The following is an 18,938-nucleotide window of genomic DNA, read 5'->3' as shown; positions in this document are numbered from 1 at the left end:
AGCTGATTTAAGTCAAAACTGTAAATCATCCAGTCAGGAACATTTAGTTCAGTTCTTTGCACCCCATCACTGTGAGGTATTGTTTGTTTTGTGACACACGTCTTTCGGGGCTCTGTTTTTCCCGTGATTTACTCCTCCTGTGTATGATAGTTTTTGCCTGCCTCACTAATGACGCCTTTTGTCTATTCCCTGCCTGTACTTTAGCCTATCGGATTTCCTGTTATCAACCTATTTCCTGACCTCCCGGACGACGTTACTAGCCTTTTCCCTGCCTGTACTGTTGCCTCTTTGGACCCCCTGTGTATGACCTTCTGCCTGCCTCTGGACCCAGCTACCTGCCTCCTCCTGTGGTACTTTGCAACAAACACCTGCTGTGCCCTGCGCTTGAAACCAGCTCTCTGTCTCCCCTCGTATTCATTACATAGAGTGGTACTCAGTTATGTGTTGCATTGGATTTGCATCAAACATAACACTTTGTATTCAGGACAAAAATTGAAGTTCTTTGCACATTTTTTTGCAGTAATACTTTAGCGCCTTGTTCCAAACAGGATGCATTTTTTTGAATATTTTGTATTCTGTACAGGCTTCCTTCTTTTCCCTCTGTCAATCAGGTTAGTATTGTGGAGTAAATACAATGTTGATCCATCCTCAGTTTTCTCCTATCACAGCCATTAAACTCTGTAACTATTTTAAAGTCACCATTGGTCTCATGGCGAAATCCATGAGCTGTTTCCTTCCTCTCCGGCAAATGAGTTAGGAAGGACGTCTATCTTTGTAGTGACTGGGTGTATTCATACACCATCCAAAGTGTAATTAATAACTTCACCATGCTCAAAGGGATACAGATTGTCTGCTTTTTTGTTTTTACCCATCTACCAATAGGTGCCCTTCTTTGCAAGGCATTGGAAAACCTGGGTTGAATACTTATTAACATTTCAGCTTCTCAGTTTTTATTAATTTGTAAACATTTCTAAAACATATTCTGGGGTATTGTGTATGTGACTAAAAAATATATACATTTTATAAATTCTAAATTCAGGCTGTAGCACAACAAAATGTGTAAAAGGTTAAGGGGTGTGTAAACTTTCTGATTGCACTGTACACAATAATACATGTGAATGTGTTCATATTGTAAGCATAGATTAGCATTTACAGATGAACCAATATTAACATGAGTTGAGTATTAGGCTACTGTACAGAGAATGTTACTCACACAGACTGGAGTTTGAAACAGACCTGACATGTTTTTAAGGCTAAGGTTTATATATCAAACACCTCTTAGGATTTATAGCTGGCCCTCTCTGTAAAGACCAGTGTGATTTTCTCAGTGTTGCTCACAGGTGATATTAAACAGAAACCCTTTCCTGAGAAGGGAATACAAGGTCCTGAAGACATCACATTGGTGTTTGCCATTTGAAACAGACTGAAGCAGAGAGGCCTAATGCAGCCCAGCTTTAAAATTCATTTCACCCCCACCCAGCGGATGATCTCACTGGAGAGCAATGCAGCGCACAGTTTGGAGTCAAAATTCGAAACATACAGCAGAGGAAATCGATCCGTTCCAACATTATATAATCTGTGCATCTAATAAACAAACAATAGCTTCAATTCATAGTACATTGGGTAAAGCTATGTTTTTAGGTTCAAAGGCAAAATACTACAACAAAAGTATATTTTATGTGCTGTAGTTAGTGGAGCATAATGCTAGGCAATAGTCCATACTATTCATTGAGTTCATGTCACCTGAACAAAGGTATTCACCTCATCATGTATCTGTCTGACCAACAGGGGGCCAATGAGGTAGGTGAGATGAGGTGGTTGAGAGGGATGCTGAGGTCAGTGTTCAGCCACCTGGCCCTGGTTCAAGAGAGAAACTTAGTAGTGACATAGTTATAAACAGTAATCAAGAAGGATGGGCAGTGGGCACAGCACTGGATTATTGGGAATCTATTTCCTGGAAGGTCTTACCTTCTTGTTGGGTGTCCACTCAAGTCTTCAAGTCCTTGAAAAGCTTTAGTTAGTTTTAGTCAGCAATTTCAAAGTCATTCACACACACGAGCACGCACACACGCACACACACAAACACGCACGCACACACACAAACACACACACCTCTTTATTCTATAACTTTCTGTTAACAAGCCCACTGTGGTTTGTGTTTTGTAATTCTCTTTCAGAAAAATTAGATTTATTAGGGCTTTTTCCCTGTGCCTACCTGTATGTCAGTAATTAAATAGACTAGCCCTGTTAAACTCCCCAATCCTGTTATTTAATGCCCATCCTTACTGAAATGAACTTAAATAGAGTTTGAATGCCTTGCTGTGGCTTAAATGCCTTGCTGTGGCTTTTGCAGCTTTTTTTTGTGGCTGGTGTGACTGTTGTCAATTTGGAGATGGGCACCACTCCTAGGGACAAAGTTTGGGTTATGAGAGTTGTTGTGACACATTATTTCCAAAATCAAAGACACAAATGGTGAATGGGCTGTTGTTATAAGGAAACAATCGCACAACTTGTTGCAAACGAAATGTATGTAGCCTACAGTATGTGTCATTACCAGTTGGCTGAAATGAATAGCCATGCGTGTATTAATATCAATCCGAAAATAAACCAACACCTTCAATAGCTTTGTTGAAATATTTATTGATGAATAACACATTTGAGTTTCACATAAGTCATTTTTTCCAAATAGAAAATGCATTAGTTTCCTATTCTATCAATTGCAGGTAGATCATCCGTTTTGAATCCCAAAAAATCCATGTTAGCGCAGCACAAAATGGGTTAAATGTTACGTTGTTGCGGGTGGTATTATCACTCCAGAGTCCAGACTGTAAAACGCGTATTTGAAGAAAGAAGAAAGAATCAGAACCTATATAAGAGCCCACAAGAAGCTGCGCCGTCACTCTTCGGCTGAAGAGAGAGCTGAAGAAAGAAGAAAGAATCAGAACCTATATAAGAGCCCACAAGAAGCTGCGCCGTCACTCTTCAGCTGAAGAGAGAGCTGAAGAAAGAGCTGTCCACGGGTCAAAAAGATGATGATAATGATGCAGACTTCTGTCCTATCTTGCGTCTTTACGCTGCAATGCCTCCGAAGCATGCATTGTTCGCCAGTGCCCGAAGCAATCAGCTACAAAGCGACGCCGGTGAGTGCAGAATACTTTAGTTGTATTACTTTTTATTTGTTTGATAATATCTTTCAGCAGACACAAATAGCTTGATAGTGCAATTACTGGAAGTTTCATCGGTGTTGCAAGTCACTGCCAATTATTATTAGTGCATTCCCAATTCACCTGCTATTTCAAATCATGCACACATGAGAGTGCAGAAAAGTTCTTAGTTGTGAATCCCAGTTTTCCAGGCTTTTTCGAATGTTCAGTGTGCTATACCCACACTACAGTGTGCTTTATTACAGTTATGATTATGCTTCGCCCTGGTTGACCGACACCAACCTGCTAAATGTTTAAAACCCATCTGTCAAAACAAATAATATTGTAGATGTTATGCTCAGTATTATTAGAAGGGCTCTATGTCAATACTTACACGGAACCCAAACCGGCTGCGCGCGTGCGCTATCGTGCATAAATGTATTTGGCCCCCCACACCAAACGCGTTCACGACACGCAGGTTAAAATAGCAAAACAAACTCTAAACCAATGACATTAATTTGGGGACAGTTCGAAAAGCATTAAACATGTATGGCTAGTTAGCTTGCTCTTGCTAGCTAATTTGTCCTATTTAGCTAGCTTGCTGTTGCTAGCTAATTTGTCCTGGGATATAAACATTGAGTTGTTATTTTACCTGAACTGGAAAAAAAATGAAAACATTTTTTTTAAATCTGAAATGCACAAGGTCCTCTACTCCGACAATTAATCTACACGTAAAACGGCCAACCGAATCGTTTCAAGTCAGCTCTCCTCCTTCCAGGCTTTTTCATCTTTGAACTTATATGGTGATCACATCTAAACTTTCATAGTTTTACCACGACTACTGGCAAAACAGTTCGTCATTCAATCATCCACGTGGGTATAACCAATGAGGAGATGGCGCGTGGGTTCAGCTCGATCTGCGTCAGAAATAGGAATGACTTCTATTTTAGCCCTTGGCATCGCAGACGCTCGTTGGCGCACGCAAGTAGTGTGGATGCAATAATTGAATAACATGGATTTCTAAATTTATTTTGCGTCGCTCGCCGCACCCGACGTGTTCGGTCTGGTCAGCATGTTAGTGTTAAGATGATGAACCTGTGCAGTGGACAAAGTGTCATATCTTTCGAAGATGACCGATATGAAATGAGTATATTACAACATCATATTTTAAAGTGGCAATCAGCAGTTGCTACATCCATTTTTGGATTTATACAGTTGTGATATGTATCCATTGATTTTTGAAGAACATCATTTATAAATGACTTATGAGCTTAGATTAAGGTACCCGATCAAACGCTAAAATATAAGCTTGTTTCACTTGAATGTTTGTTAACAAAGTAAATGTAAACAAACACTATATAGCCTTAAAGCATGGTTAAAACTATACTTTTGATGTCAAGGATGATCAGTCCTTGCATTCATAGCTCTGTCTATGAATTTGAGTGTGGTTACATGTTTCCAGCCCGTCCCTCAGCTTTTTACCGAAACAGGGCTGGGAGAAGCTTTATTATTGTTTCAATTGCTGATTTGCCCTTTAAACACTGCCTCATTAATCCTAAACAAAAATATGTATCTGTCAAACACATAACCCTCCCAGAATGGGACTAAGTCTAAGCAATGTGGCATTTAGAAACTTCACAGAGCCACTGCCACAACATCAACACTGACATCTAAAAGGCTTTTATTTTCAACCTTCATGCAATGTTAATTGATCTGATATGTAACATTTGTGCTACCATGGCACAACTGAAAGTCCTGCATGGTATGGGCGTGTGGTAAATAGAGAAGGTAATTGAGTTCTTGTCTCCGCAGGGCAGGAAACGATAATAGCTGGTCTGTAAAGACATTTTGTCAACAACTGTGAATGAGAGGATGAAGAGGGAAGCTCCACATTGCCATTGGGGGTGTTTTATTGTCCAAATTGATGTTTTAGATTATATATTGCTGATAACTTGCAATATTAGCCTACTGCCTCAATGACAGAGATTATCGGCTTCTTGATGAAAACTGGAAAAAATGCAAACTCATTAATTTGAGAATGTCTGAGGTAGTCTACTGTAAACCAACTGTAGGAAGGACCAAGTATGACAAACGTCCCCTCAATGTCATGGAGGAAAAATTGTTAGTTTAGTTTCTACTCTCTTCCTTTACCGAAATTACTTGCAGCTGCGATGGCAACACATGCAAATAATAATTAATTGTTATGTCTACTTGTTAACTGAACTGGAAAGCATAATCTGTAGTTTTGTCAATTTGTTTCCCATTGTTGACAAAAGAGTTAGTGATTATACAAGCAGGGACAAGTTTCTCTGTATCTGGGTCAGGAAACACAGAGCCTGTTTGCTCTCACAGGGAAAATGGAGGGAAAATAATACGATGGGCTCAATGTTTGGATATCCCTTTGTGAATAAAAGCCATGTCCCTTGGTTTTTCTTCCTGTTTTTCTCCATTAGTTCTGTCCTCTGGCCAAACTGACTGCCAGACACCCATGAGACTGGAAGTGACATCAGAGATTACTAGCCTCAGTTTCCATAGCATCCACCTATTGAATTAAGTCACAGCAGGTCACAAAACCCAGTTAATGTGTGATCAGGTCATGCAAGGTGAGGGTGGCATTATCCCCCTGATTCTCTGCTTGGCAGACAGAGAATCTGGAAGCCTGTGGTCTCAGGGGAGGAAGTTTGTTTGCCAGGAAAGATAAAAGAGCACAGTAAGATCCCAGGAGATTTGCAACCTATTTTCTATTGCCTGGTGTTACTGATTGTGGCTGATGTATTGGATTAAGGAGGATAAGGAGGCAGATACCAAGGCATGTGTTGATAGTGGTGCATCTATCTTTCACCTCATCAGTTGAATCTTCTATCCTGTTATAGTGAAACAGTTTGTCTGTATTTACTCAGTAGTATACATATCCTCTCCAAGACCATATCTGATGCATTGTGTAAACATTACCAAGTTGCTCCGTTTGCAGACAATGTCCTCTAGTATTGTTCCTATATGAAAGGGTTTAAGTGTCCTCCTTTTTACAAATTCTTACAAGAACTGACAGAATGTCCACATTTTATAATGTCTAGGCTTTAGGATACTTGTATACTTGTACAGACATGTTGAGTTGTGCTCTTTGAATACCACTCTGTCACTCCACTGCAGTGACTCACAGATCTTGTCATCACTGTAACCAGAAGCTAGATGTGTCCATACATGTAATGGATCCCCCTCCCAAAACACGTTGGTTCACAAACACAATGATAAAACATCCTGAGTCACCTAGAGCCCTCTTTTGGAGGGTGAACTACTTCGTAAATGGCATCTTGCATAGTCATCAGGACAGAAGATGATGGACTGACTGTGTCTCCCAGGGCTTAGCTGAGAAACACTGTGCCAGAGACTCCTATAAGGATATCCTCTGTCTGCTCTCAGATGATGTGGGAACACGCAAACCGGCTGCAGACAAGTCAATATTGTCTGGGGACCTCTGCTCCTCCAATAGCTCTACTACCCAGAGTGGTCATCTATGTAATGCTCCTGTGTGTAGCTGGTGAAATGAATCAGGCGCAGGACAGCAGATATGAGTAATGAAAGCAATTTTACTCAAATATATATATTTATACATGTCGTATAAATACAAGGCCACAAATACAGACCGCAATACAATAAACAATTACTCACAAACAAACATGGGGGAACAGAGGGTTAAATAATTAACAAGTAATTGGGGGATTGAAACCAGGTGTGTAAGACAAAGACAAAACAAATGGAAAATAAAAGTGGATCGGCGATGGCTAGAAGGCCGGTGACGTCGACCGCCGAATACCGCCCGAACAAGGAGAGGGATCGACTTCGGCGGAAGTTGTGACACTGACACTGACCTCGGGGACGACCCGGAGGACGAGGCGCAGGGTGATCCGGATGGAGACGGTGGAACTCCCGCAGCAACGAAGGGTCCAAGACGTCCTCCACCGGCACTGGCGGTAGGAACCTCCCCCACCTCAGACTCCTAGAGTGGACCGGCCATCACAGGCCTGAGGAGAGACACATGGAACGAGGGATTAATACGGTAATCTGGGGGAAGCTGTAACCTGTAGCATACCTCGTTCACTCTCCTCAGGACTTTGAATGGCCCCACAAACCACGGACCCAGCGTCCGGCAGGGCAGGCGGAGGGGCAGATTTTGGGTCGAGAGCCAGACCCGGTCCCCCGGTGCGAACACCGGGGCCTCACTGTGGTGGCGGTCGGCGCTCCCCTTCTGCCGCCTCACGGCCCGTTGCAGGTGCACATGGGTGGGCTCCCAGGTCTCCTTTGAGCGCTTAAACCATTCGTCCACTGCAGGGGCTTCGATCTGGCTCTGATGCCAAGGTGCCAGAACCGGCTGATACCCCAGTACGCACTGGAAGGGAGAGAGGTTAGTGGAGGAGTGGCGAAGTGAGTTCGGGGCCATCTCTGCCCAAGGGATGAACGCAACCCACTCCCCCGGCCGGTCCTGGCAATATGACCGCAGAAACCTACCCACATCCTGGTTTACCCTCTCCACCTGCCCATTACTCTTGGGGTGAAAACCTGAGGTGAGGCTGACCGAGACCCCCAGACGTTACATGAATGCTCTCCAGACCCTGGACGTGAACTGATCAGAGACTATGTCCTCAGGCACCCCGTAGTGCCAGAAGACGTGAGTGAACAGGGCCTCCGCAGTCTGTAGGGCCGTAGGGAGACCGGGCAAAGGGAGGAGACGGCAGTACTTAGAAAACCGATCCACAACGACCAGGATCGTAGTGTTGCCCTGCGAGGGAGGAAGATCCGTCAAGAAGCCCACCGACAGGTGCGACCACGGCCGTTGTTGAACGGGTAGGGGTTGTAACTTCCCTCTGGGCAGGTGCCTGGGAGCCTTGCACTGGGTGCCCACTGAGCAGGTGGACACATAAACCCTCACGTCCTTGGCCAAGGTGGACCACCAGTACTTCCCACTAAGGCAACGCACCGTCTTACCAATGCCAGGATGACCAGAGGAGGGTGACATGTGGGCCCAATAGATCAAACATCCGCGGACAGTAGACGGAACGTACAGGCGCCAAGCTGGACACTGTGGGGGAGTGGGCTCTGTGCGTAACGCCCGCTCGATATCCGCGTCCAGCTCCCACACCACCGGTGCCACCAGGCAAGAGGCCGGAAGTATGGGAGTGTAACTTCCCTCTGGGCAGGTGCCTGGGAGCCTTGCACTGGGTGCCCACTGAGCAGGTGGACACATAAACCCTCACGTCCTTGGCCAAGGTGGACCACCAGTACTTCCCACTAAGGCAACGCACCGTCTTACCAATGCCAGGATGACCAGAGGAGGGTGACATGTGGGCCCAATAGATCAAACATCCGCGGACAGTAGACGGAACGTACAGGCGCCAAGCTGGACACTGTGGGGGAGTGGGCTCTGTGCGTAACGCCCGCTCGATATCCGCGTCCAGCTCCCACACCACCGGTGCCACCAGGCAAGAGGCCGGAAGTATGGGAGTGTGATCCATGGACCGCTCCTCTGTGTCATACATCCGGGACAGTGCATCTGCCTTAGCATTCTGGGAACCTGGTCTGTAGGACAGAGCCCAACATAGCCCACCTTGCCTGGCGAAGGTTCAGTCTCCTCACCGCCCGGATGTACTCCAGATTGCGGTGGTCAGTCCAGATGAGGAAAGGGTGTTTAGCCCCCTCAAGCCAATTTCTCCACGCCTTCAGAGCTTTGACAACAGCCAACAGCTCCCGGTCCCCCACATCATAGTTTCGCTCCGCCGGGCTGAGCTTCTTCGAAAAGCACAGGGGCGGAGCTTTGGTGGCGTGCCCGAGCGCTGAGAGAGCACGGCTCCTATCTCAGCCTTGGATGCATCCACCTTCACTATGAACGCCAAAGAGGCATCAGGATGGGCCAGCACGGGAGCCGAGTTAAACAGAGCCTTCAGGTGACCAAAAGCCCTGTCCGCCTCAGCCAGCCACTGCAGTCGTACCGGTCCCCCCTTTAGCAGTGAGGTAATGGAAGCCACTACCTGACCAAAACCTTGGATAAACCTCCGGTAGTAGTTGGAAAACCCTAGAAACCGCTGCACTTCCTTTACCGTGGTGGGAGTCGGCCAATTACGCACGGCTGAAATGCGGTCACTCTCCATCTCCACCCCTGAAGTGGAAATGCAGTACCCTAGGAAGGAGACGGACTGTTGGAAGAACAGACATTTCTCATGCTTCAACAGTCGACCAAGCACCCTGCGCACCAGGGACACATGCTCTGCGCGTGTAGCGGAGTATATCAGAAAGTCATCGATATATACACCACTACACCCTGCCCGTGCAGATCTCGTCAACAAAGGCCTGGAAGACTGATGGAGCATTCATCAACCCGTACGGCATGACGAGGTACTCATAGTGCCCTGAGGTGGTACTAAAAGCCGTCTTCCACTCGGCCCCCTCCCGGATACGCACCAGGTTGTAAGCGCTCCTGAGATCCAATTTTGTGAAGAAGCGCGCCCCGTGCATTGACTCGATCACACTGGCGATGAGTGGCAGCGGGTAGCTGTACCTCACTGTGATCTGATTGATACCCCGATAGTCAATACACGGGCGCAGACCTCCATCCTTCTTCTTCACAAAAAATAAACTCGAGGAGGCAGGTGAAGTGGAGGGCCGAATGTATCCCTGCCCCAGGGATTCGGAGACATATGTTTCCATAGCCGCCATCTCCTCCTGTGACAGGGGATACACGTGACTCCTGGGAAGTGCTGCGTCTACCAGGAGATTTATCGCACAATCCCCCCGTCGATGGGGTGGTTATTGAGTCGCCTTCTTCTTACAGAAGGCGAGAGCCAAATCTGCATATTGCGAGGGGATGCGCACGGTGGAGACCTGGTCTGGACTTTCCACCGTAGTCGCACCGATGGAAACTCCTACACACCTCCCTGAGCACTCTCGTGACCACCCTTTGAGAGCCCTCTGTTGCCACGAAATAGTGGGGTCATGACAGGCCAACCAGGGTATGCCCAGCACCACAGGAAACGCAGGAGAATCAATAAGGAAGAGACTGATTCTCTCCTTGTGACCCTCCTGCGTAACCATGCTTAGTGGAGCAGTGACCTCCCTAATCAGCCCTGACCCTAATGGTCGACTATCTAGGGCGTGCACAGGGAAGGGCATATCCACAGGAACAAGGGGGTCCCTAAACTATGAGCAAATGAACGGTCAATCAAATTCACAGCGGCACCTGAATCTATGAGTGCCTTATGCTGGGAATGCGGGGAAAACTCAGGAAATTTAATAAACACATACATGTGAGCAACAGGGGGCTCTGGGTGAGCCTGGTGCCGACTCACCTGGGGTGACACGATAGTGCCCTGCCTGCTGCCTTGACTCCCTGAGGAACTTCCCCAGCAGTGTGCCCTCTGCAGCCACAGATGGTGGAGGGAATGGCCCCTTTTCCGGTCGCCCTGGGGGATGGAACTGACAGGCCCCGATCTGGACGTCCGCGGGCAGCCAGCAGGGTGTCCAGACAGATGGACAGATCCACCAGAAGGTCCAACGTGAGGGTGGTGTCTCGGCAGGCCAATTCCCGACGAACGTCCTCGCGCAGACTGCATCGATCAGGATGGATCGATCAGGGCCCTGTCGTTCCATCCCGTGCTGGAGGCCAGGGTCCGGAAATCCTGCGCGCTCCTAGTCCTCTGCCTCAGGTGAAACAGACGTTCACCCACCGCTCGACCCTCAGGCTGGTGGTCGAAAATTGCCCGAAAGCGGTGGGTGAACTCTGTGTAATGGTCCAGGGCTTTGCCTGAGAGGCAGGAGACAAGGGCGGACACGCTCTCACGTCCCGAAGGAGCCGGATGGACGGCCGCCGGGTAGAGCTCCAGCTGGAGTAGGAACCCCTGACATCCGGCAGCCGTCCCATTATACTCCCTCGGGAGCTCAAGCGGATTCCCGCTGGGACCGGGTGAAGGAGGGGTGGACAGTGGGGCCTGTTGTAGTGGGGCTGGTGAAGGCGCTGGATGACCTCCTGCTCTCTCCCAATGATCCATCATCTGTAACAGCGATCCATGGCGGTGTTCAGACATTGCAACATGGTCCTCTACCTCCACAGGGAGGGCGACTACTCCTGCTGAATCTATTCGAAGGTGAGTAATTCTGTAATTACGTCTGTGTGTAGCTGGTGAGATGAGTCAGGCGCAGGACAGCAGATATGAGTAAGGAAAGCAATTTTACTCAAATATATCACAATACACGTCAGAAGACGACACCACTGAACACCACGTGTTGGGTATACACAACCAATGCACTGTCACGATCTTTATAATGAGTGGACCAAGATGCAGCGTGGTATGGTTCCATCCTCGTTATTAGGTAGTGAAACTCAAAGAAAACAATAAATCGCAAAGCTACTATAGTGCTCACAGGCAACTATACATATTCAAGATCCCACAAAGCACAAAGGGGAAATGGCTGCCTAAATATAATCCCCAATCAGAGACAACGATAAACAGCTGCCTCTGATTGGGAATCATACCAGGCCAACATAGAAATATAATTACCTAGATGACCCACCCTAGTCACACCCCGACCTAACCAACATAGAGAATAAAAAGCTCTCTATGGTCAGGGTGTGACATGCACAAATTTTAATATGTGTCCAGACTGTCTGCTCAGTGGACATACATGCAGAAGAGCATATGCAGTACATGCCATAAATGTAAACAAAGACAGGCAATTTGAGGACAGTCAAAGCTTTCATAAGTTCATGAAACAACCCTTGTGACACCATGGAAGTGAACTTTGGCCATTACCCTGTTGGCAATCTGAGGGGAGGAGCTGTGCTTTCTCTCACCTCAGGGGCTAGACTGATCCTTTTGACAGATGGGAGGGAGTTATTGTCAGCAACTTGTCAACAGCACTAATTTCTCTTCTCATTTCCCTTTTTGAAATATGTTGAGTGCACACTCCTCCTGCTTGTTAGCCACGCTTTACAATGCACTGTAGATAGCCCACACTCCCATTCTCATGCAGTTGGGTATACATCTTATTGCCAAACTAGATTAGAGTGCAAGCCCAAGATCCATATATTTGGGTTAAATTACAAAGTGAAATGCAGGCGGAATGACTGAGAGTTCTGCTGTCTAGTGTTTCTTCCTTGATTGGGGCACATAACTCAGGGTAAGGCCCTCTCGTTTTGAGGTCTGGAGCACATTCCACGAATCCTGCTGAGCATTGTTCCCATTATCCCACAACTCCACAACACTAAAGCCTCACAAAGCAGTAGGCTACCAGAGGGAGGACTGGCTTGACACAATGACAGAATGATTAGGACTTATGTCTGATTATCGTTCATCTAGAATACGCTACACTCTTAGAAAAATATTTGCTATCTAGAACCTTAAAGGGTTATTCGGCTGTCCCCATAGGACAGCGATCATCAACTAGATTCAGCCGCGGGACAATTTTTTTCTGGAGTGGATGGTAGGAGGGCCTGAACATAATTACAAAAAATTTGTAGACTGCAAATTGACCGCAAGAAGCCCAAACAGATATAATGTTAGACTAAAACATAATAATTTCAAACCTTGCTTACATTTGTATACGGTCACATGTCTCTCTATTATGCATGGGAATTCTTAAATTAAAATCACTTGGACCTGATTTCCTGTTGTTTTTACAGTCTTTTATGTCCAACAATGAAATTCCACAATGAATTTTTTTTTTTTACTCAGAAAACTTGTGGGGCCTAATAAAACCACCCGGCCCACAGGCCGCCAGTTGGGGAACCCTGCCATAGGAGAACCCTTTTGGGTTCCATGTACAACCCTTTCCACAGAGGGTTCTATTTGGAACCCAAAGGGATTCTAACTGAAACCAAAAAGGGTTCTAACCTGGAACCAAAAAGGGTTCTCCTATGGGCGCAGCAGAAGAACCCTTTTGGAACCCTTTTTTCTAAGAGTGTAGAATACGCTACATCCTCGTGTTCTTAGTGCATTAAGAAATACAATGTGTTGTACAGTAGCAGTGTCAGAGGAAATGTAAAGACATTTGTGATCATGAAGAGCACCCCAATGCTTCCCGAATTGCAAAGCTGTAAAAGGCCTTGAATTGTACAACTTCAAAAAGCCATGGAGACGCTGTGCCACTGACAGTATTTCTCCTCTCTGTAATTTATGCTTGAGGTAGGAGGTGATGAGCAAAGTAATTTCCTCTGGGTTCTGCAGGGGGATATTTACTGTAATAGTTCCTATGTGTAATGATAACTGACAGTAAAGTAAGCTACAAGCCCACTCCAAGTCAACAAGGGAAACACTCTCTGACAGGCAATTTTTGTTTGTTTACTTATTTCCAGTTATTATTGACCTCTAATACTCCCACTCTCAGAGATACTAGCAATCATGTTAAAGGGAAACTTCACATTTTTTCAACTTCATATTCATCATCTCCAGCACCACCCCAATATGTGAAAATGGTGCTTTTCTATGTTTTGTAGTAAAATAGGTAGAGGAAGATAAGTGTTTCTAATGACATCATCTGTGTGCATGTGAGTAGGCATTGCCTACTAATTGCATACTAATTGTCTACTAATCTTTCTCTATCTATTTTACTACAAAACATAGGAACGCACCATTTTCACATATGTTGATGTTAGGGTGGTGCTGGAGATGATGAATGTGAAGTAGAATGTTTTTTTTTACATTTCCCTTTAAGGCAATGTCAGTGCATGCATGGATTCCAAAAAAGTGCAATGCATTGGGATACATATTTGCACCAAATCTATTGTTTTCTAATGCGTTTTAATTAAAGTTGTTCATCCTTATAAGTGACACTTTTGTAAACATCTTATCTAATACATGTTGCTCATGATCCTGCTGTTTCAAAGGGATGGCTCCAGAGGTTTGATCTCCATGACGTAAAGAAGAGAGGAAGAGTGGCCCATCCTCAGGACACACTCAAAGACACAGCCTTGGCCATAGGAGACCCTGTAAAAGCAGCACTGGTAACTAACAACACTGAGGAGTCTAACCGCCCCCGGTGTGGCGTCCCTGACTACCCCACACTGAAGGATGTCATCTACAGGGGGAGACACAGGCAGAAACGCTTTGTCCTGTTTGGGGGGCGCTTGGAGAAAACTGACCTCACCTACAAGTAAGGATAATAATATTATAATTGTTATTATTATTATTATAGCATAACCACACTCGTGTACAGCTTGTATTTAGAGATGGACTTGGTCCCAACAAAGGAAATAGTATTTGTATCCTGTTTTGGTGCATATTTGCCTGTGTTGGTGGGGAAGGTACTGTATGTTCAGAATCCAGTGTTGCTCTATCCGTCATTAGTCTCCTGTTTTGGTCATAAAGTAGCTTTTATGGTATTACTTTTCCTCCTTCTGAGACTCACTGTATGGATTGTCTGGGCTGGGCTGTCTGTCGACTGGCTGCTGCCTCTTTGTCTGTGTCTACCCTGGTTCCTCTCATTGTGGCTGTTCTTTATCAAAATGCAATGGAATTTAAGAAGCCGTTCAGAGAGAGGAGAGGGGAAGCCATGATGGGCTAATGAGACTTTACAGATGAAGTAAACTGGAAGGAACAGGACTATGATACACTGTTATTTTACAGAGCCTGAGGGTCTATGTAACAGCACACCTATCTGTTGATTTGATGGTTAGATATCAAATGAGACGGAGGTTCTAGGTATGCAACAAGGCTGGTAGTCTCTGGTGTGTTTCTACAGGCTACAGACTATGGAGTGTGTGTGTGCATATGTGCGTGGAGTTTACGTCCTCTGATTTATATCTGTTTATATCTATACATCTTTCTTCCTCAGAGTGGTTCGTTTCCCCTGGCAGATGAGCGAAGACAAAGTGCGGCGTGTCCTGCTGGAAGCCCTGAGAGTGTGGAGTGAGGTCACACCCCTCACATTCACTGAGGTCAGCAGTGGAAAGGCTGACATTGTCATTGACTTCACTAGGTACGCATGTGTGTACATTATGTGTATTCAAATGTCCGATTTTAAGTTACTGCTCAGCCAGCGCTTTCCTGATATGGATCTCTACTGTAGCTACTGGCATGGAGATAACCTGCCCTCATGTGGATCTCTACTGTAGTTACTGGCATGGAGATAACCTGCCCTCATATGGATCTCTACTGTAGTTACTGGCATGGAGATAACCTGCCCTTTGACGGCCCTGGGGGCATTCTAGCCCATGCCTTCTTCCCCAAGACCCACAGGGAGGGCGACATCCATTTTGACTATGATGAGGCGTGGTCCCTTGGCAACTACATGGGTGAGTGTTTTCTTGGCAGGGAACATGCAGGAAATATGGAGAGTTGATTTACATAGAGCTCTATGTAAAATGAGTAAAGTCAGGAGGTATTTCTACAGTTGTAGTGTATTATCTCTGGAGGTGTGACCCTCGCCCTGACTCTACTGCAGGCACAGACCTCCTCCAAGTGGCTGCTCATGAGTTCGGGCATGTTCTTGGCCTGCAGCACTCCCAGGAACCGGGCGCAGTGATGTCCCCCTATTACAGCTTCTCCTATCCCCTGGAGCTGAGCGAGGATGACAAGCTGGGGATCCAATACCTGTATGGCCCTCGTCCACATGTCCAGCCCCCATCTCCACCCCAACCACTGCCACAAATCACTACAGATACCAATGAGATCATTAGTAGTATTGTGAGTGTTAATCTCAACATATTTTTCTTTGGAGGTGCTACACAGGCAGATAATCACAATATAAGACACACAATACAACTGAGATACTAGCCACACAAGAATAAATGTGATACGACAGTATGGAAATGCACTACACTCTTAGAAAAAAGGGTTTCAGAAGGATTCTTCGGCTCTCCCCAGAGGAGAACCCTTTTTGGTTCCAGATAGAACCCTTTTTGGTTCCAGGTATAACTCTTTTGGGTTCCATGTAGAACCCGCTGTGGAAACGATTCTATATGGAAACCAAACGGGTTCTACCTGGAAATAAAAAGGGTTCTTCAAAGGGTTATCCTATGGGGACAGCTGAACAACCCTTATTGGTTCTAGATAGCACAGTTTCTTCTAAGAGTCTAGTGGTCCTCTTTCTGTCTCCAGCCTGACGCCTGCCAGACAGACTTCGATGCTGTGTCTATGATTCGCGGAGAGCTGTTTTTCTTTAAGTCACGCTATGTGTGGCGCATTCGGGAGGGGCGGCTGGAGGCAGGCTACCCCGCGCTGGCATCCCGCCATTGGAGGGGGATTCCAGAGAACATTGATGCAGCCTTTGAAGACCAATCAGGGAATATCTGGTTCTTTCAAGGTGGGTGACATAGATATTGTGCTGTGGTTAGTTATATTTTCTAAGTGTAGGATTAGGTAAGCCCCAAGTTGAAAACTAACAGGTTAACATACATTTAGGCAGACAAGCAGGAAAACAACTGCATTATAGCTTTATTAACTTTTTGGTTAGCCAGAAAAGTGTTATTCTGCAACTTTAAGTAGGGCATGTCAAGAGTGACAAGAGTGTTGAATAGGTAAGAGTTATGGAAACTATGAAAACATAGCCCAGATCCCACAGCAGGGGCATCTACTGTATCTCTCTCTCTCTCTCCTCTCTCTCTTCTCTCTCTCTCTCTCTTCTCTCTCCTCTTTCTCTCTCGCGCTATTGCAGGTCAAAGCTACTGGGTGTTTGATGCAGAGAGACAGATCACAGGGCCAGACTCTGTGCAGAGCCTTGGCCTGTCAGTCTCCCACATCCAGGCAGCTCTGCTCTGGGGCCAGGACAACAACTACAACACCTACTTATTCAAGTCAGGCAGCTACTGGAGGTTTAGCCCCAAGGAGAACCGCGTCGACTCTATCTACCCTCGCAACATGCAGGACTGGCGTGGCATCCCCAGTGATGTCGACGCAGCCTTCAAGGACCAATATGGTAATATTATGAGTGAATCACCTAATCACCTCAATTTGGGAGTGAGTCCGACATTGAAAAGTTAGATCATAGGATAATTGTTTAATTGTATTGATGAATAGATTTTTTCCCCCATTGACAGGCTATGCCCACTTTATCAGAGGGAGGCAGTACTGGAAGTTTGATCCTGTGGAGATGAATTCACTACAGGGGTATCCTCGCTATTTTCACATGGACTTCTTTGGTTGCAGAAATGTATGAGTATCATTAGGTGATAATGCTCTCAAGATCAAATTCAAGTCCAAGTCAAGTCCAACCATGCTCTTGTCCTTATGGTCCTTTCAAATACAACATTATAATCTTGTGCATTTTGGGGAACAAGACCATTTTGCGTAACAAATTATTTAGGTGAAGACTTTATTACTTAACTTGAGTGATTTCCACAAAATGCTTGCTATTCCTCAAATATGTTTTTGTTTACTCATTATCTTAACACTGAATGGACTAGATCCTTTTTTCTTCTCAGGAAAACACTAATTCAAATGTTTCCTCAGAGTTTGGACTTCATGTGCAGCTATATAGTTGTATTTATTTGTTGCTGGGTTGGGTTTTACTCTCTGGTGCTATCTAGAACCTTAAAGGGTTCTTCGGCTGTCCCCATAGGAGAACGCTTTGAAGGACCCTTGTTGGTTCCAGGTAGAACCCTTTTGGTTCCAAGTAGAACCATTTTGGATTCAATGTAGAACCCTTTGCAAGAGTGTACGGTCAGAAGAGGCGTTGGTAAAGACCGTGGGCTGAGAAGACAGCGCCATCTGCAGGAGGTTAGTAACTGTATCGTGATGTCTAATTTACTCAAGAGATGTTGCAGTTTGTTTTCTTCTTAAAGGGAAATATGTTTAAGGCACTGCAATTTTCTATGAAGTCTTTTTTTTTCGTTTTACTAATTAAGGTGCTAAATCTGGAAATCACTGACAATCAGGGACACTTTTTGTCCTCTAAAGTTATGAACACTTACTCACAGTCTTACTTGTAACACGGTCACATTTATGTTCATTCTAAGATAGCTGTACTTAATTTAATAATGGTCCATCCATGGTGCTCTCAGTCAGTCCAAATGGATGGAATGTTCCATCCTTGGTGCTGCATGATGTGAATCTAAGCCATGATGATAACTTACTTTTTGGAAGGGCCATTCATTACATTTTGTAAGTGCAGGGCACTGATGTTGTTAGTTCTTCTTAGCCAGGATACAGCCTGAGATCCTCTGGTAGGGCACTATTGACCATTCCAAAATCTGGTGTAGGTTGAAAACGAAAGGAGACTGGGCGTTTTCCATTAGGGAAAACCTTTGAACCTAGCCTTTGAAATGGTCTGCCAGAGGAGACCAGGCTGCAGATTCAGTGGCTCTTTTTAAATCTCTGCTGATGACACTTTTATAAAGATGCTTTTAATGTACGATTTAAATGATTTTAATTAGCTATTATTTCTTTGTTTCTTTGTTAGTACTTTTATTTTTTGATGTGAAGCACTTTGTTACCTGTATTGAAAAGCGCTGTATAAATAAAGTTATTATTAGTATTAGTATTATTATATCTGCTTTACTGTAAAATATGTATTTGTGATATTTGTGTCATTGTTTGACAGCCAATAGCCGCAGCCTGGCAGATCTCTTCTAAAGTTTTGGGTGTTGACTATAGAGCTCAGAATCATTTCAAGACATAACTGTCCTTTAATTAAAATAGCCATCATCTGTTCTGATTACATATCTTTATGTGTTAACATGTTTTTCTACTCAAATGCCACATTTACTATGCAAATACAAAAATATTAATAACGTACTGTGTTTTGGTACAAATATAATATTTAAGCTTGAGTACGTTGTCCATTTTTGTGAATCAGATAAATAAATAGATGGAT

The 18,938-nt window shown here is 45.1% G+C and overlaps 1 protein-coding gene across 1 annotated transcript; it reads left to right on the top strand.

Moving 5' to 3' along the window:
• The first annotated feature begins 2,791 nt into the window (after positions 1-2,791).
• On the top strand, positions 2,792-18,894 carry LOC110525508 (stromelysin-3). The gene is made up of 8 exons (XM_021605680.2): positions 2,792-3,140; positions 14,014-14,279; positions 14,961-15,104; positions 15,287-15,420; positions 15,570-15,811; positions 16,226-16,430; positions 16,782-17,042; positions 17,164-18,894. The coding sequence occupies exons 1-8, from the start codon at positions 3,030-3,032 to the stop codon at positions 17,280-17,282; spliced, it is 1,482 nt and encodes a 493-aa protein (XP_021461355.1). The 5' UTR covers positions 2,792-3,029; the 3' UTR covers positions 17,283-18,894.
• The last annotated feature ends 44 nt before the right edge of the window (positions 18,895-18,938 follow it).

The sequence above is a fragment of the Oncorhynchus mykiss genome, chromosome 6 (assembly GCF_013265735.2).
Source record: "Oncorhynchus mykiss isolate Arlee chromosome 6, USDA_OmykA_1.1, whole genome shotgun sequence".
Lineage (NCBI taxonomy): Eukaryota > Metazoa > Chordata > Actinopteri > Salmoniformes > Salmonidae > Oncorhynchus > Oncorhynchus mykiss.
Note: the sequence above shows the minus strand (reverse complement) of the source record. Positions and strands in the feature narration are given on the sequence as shown.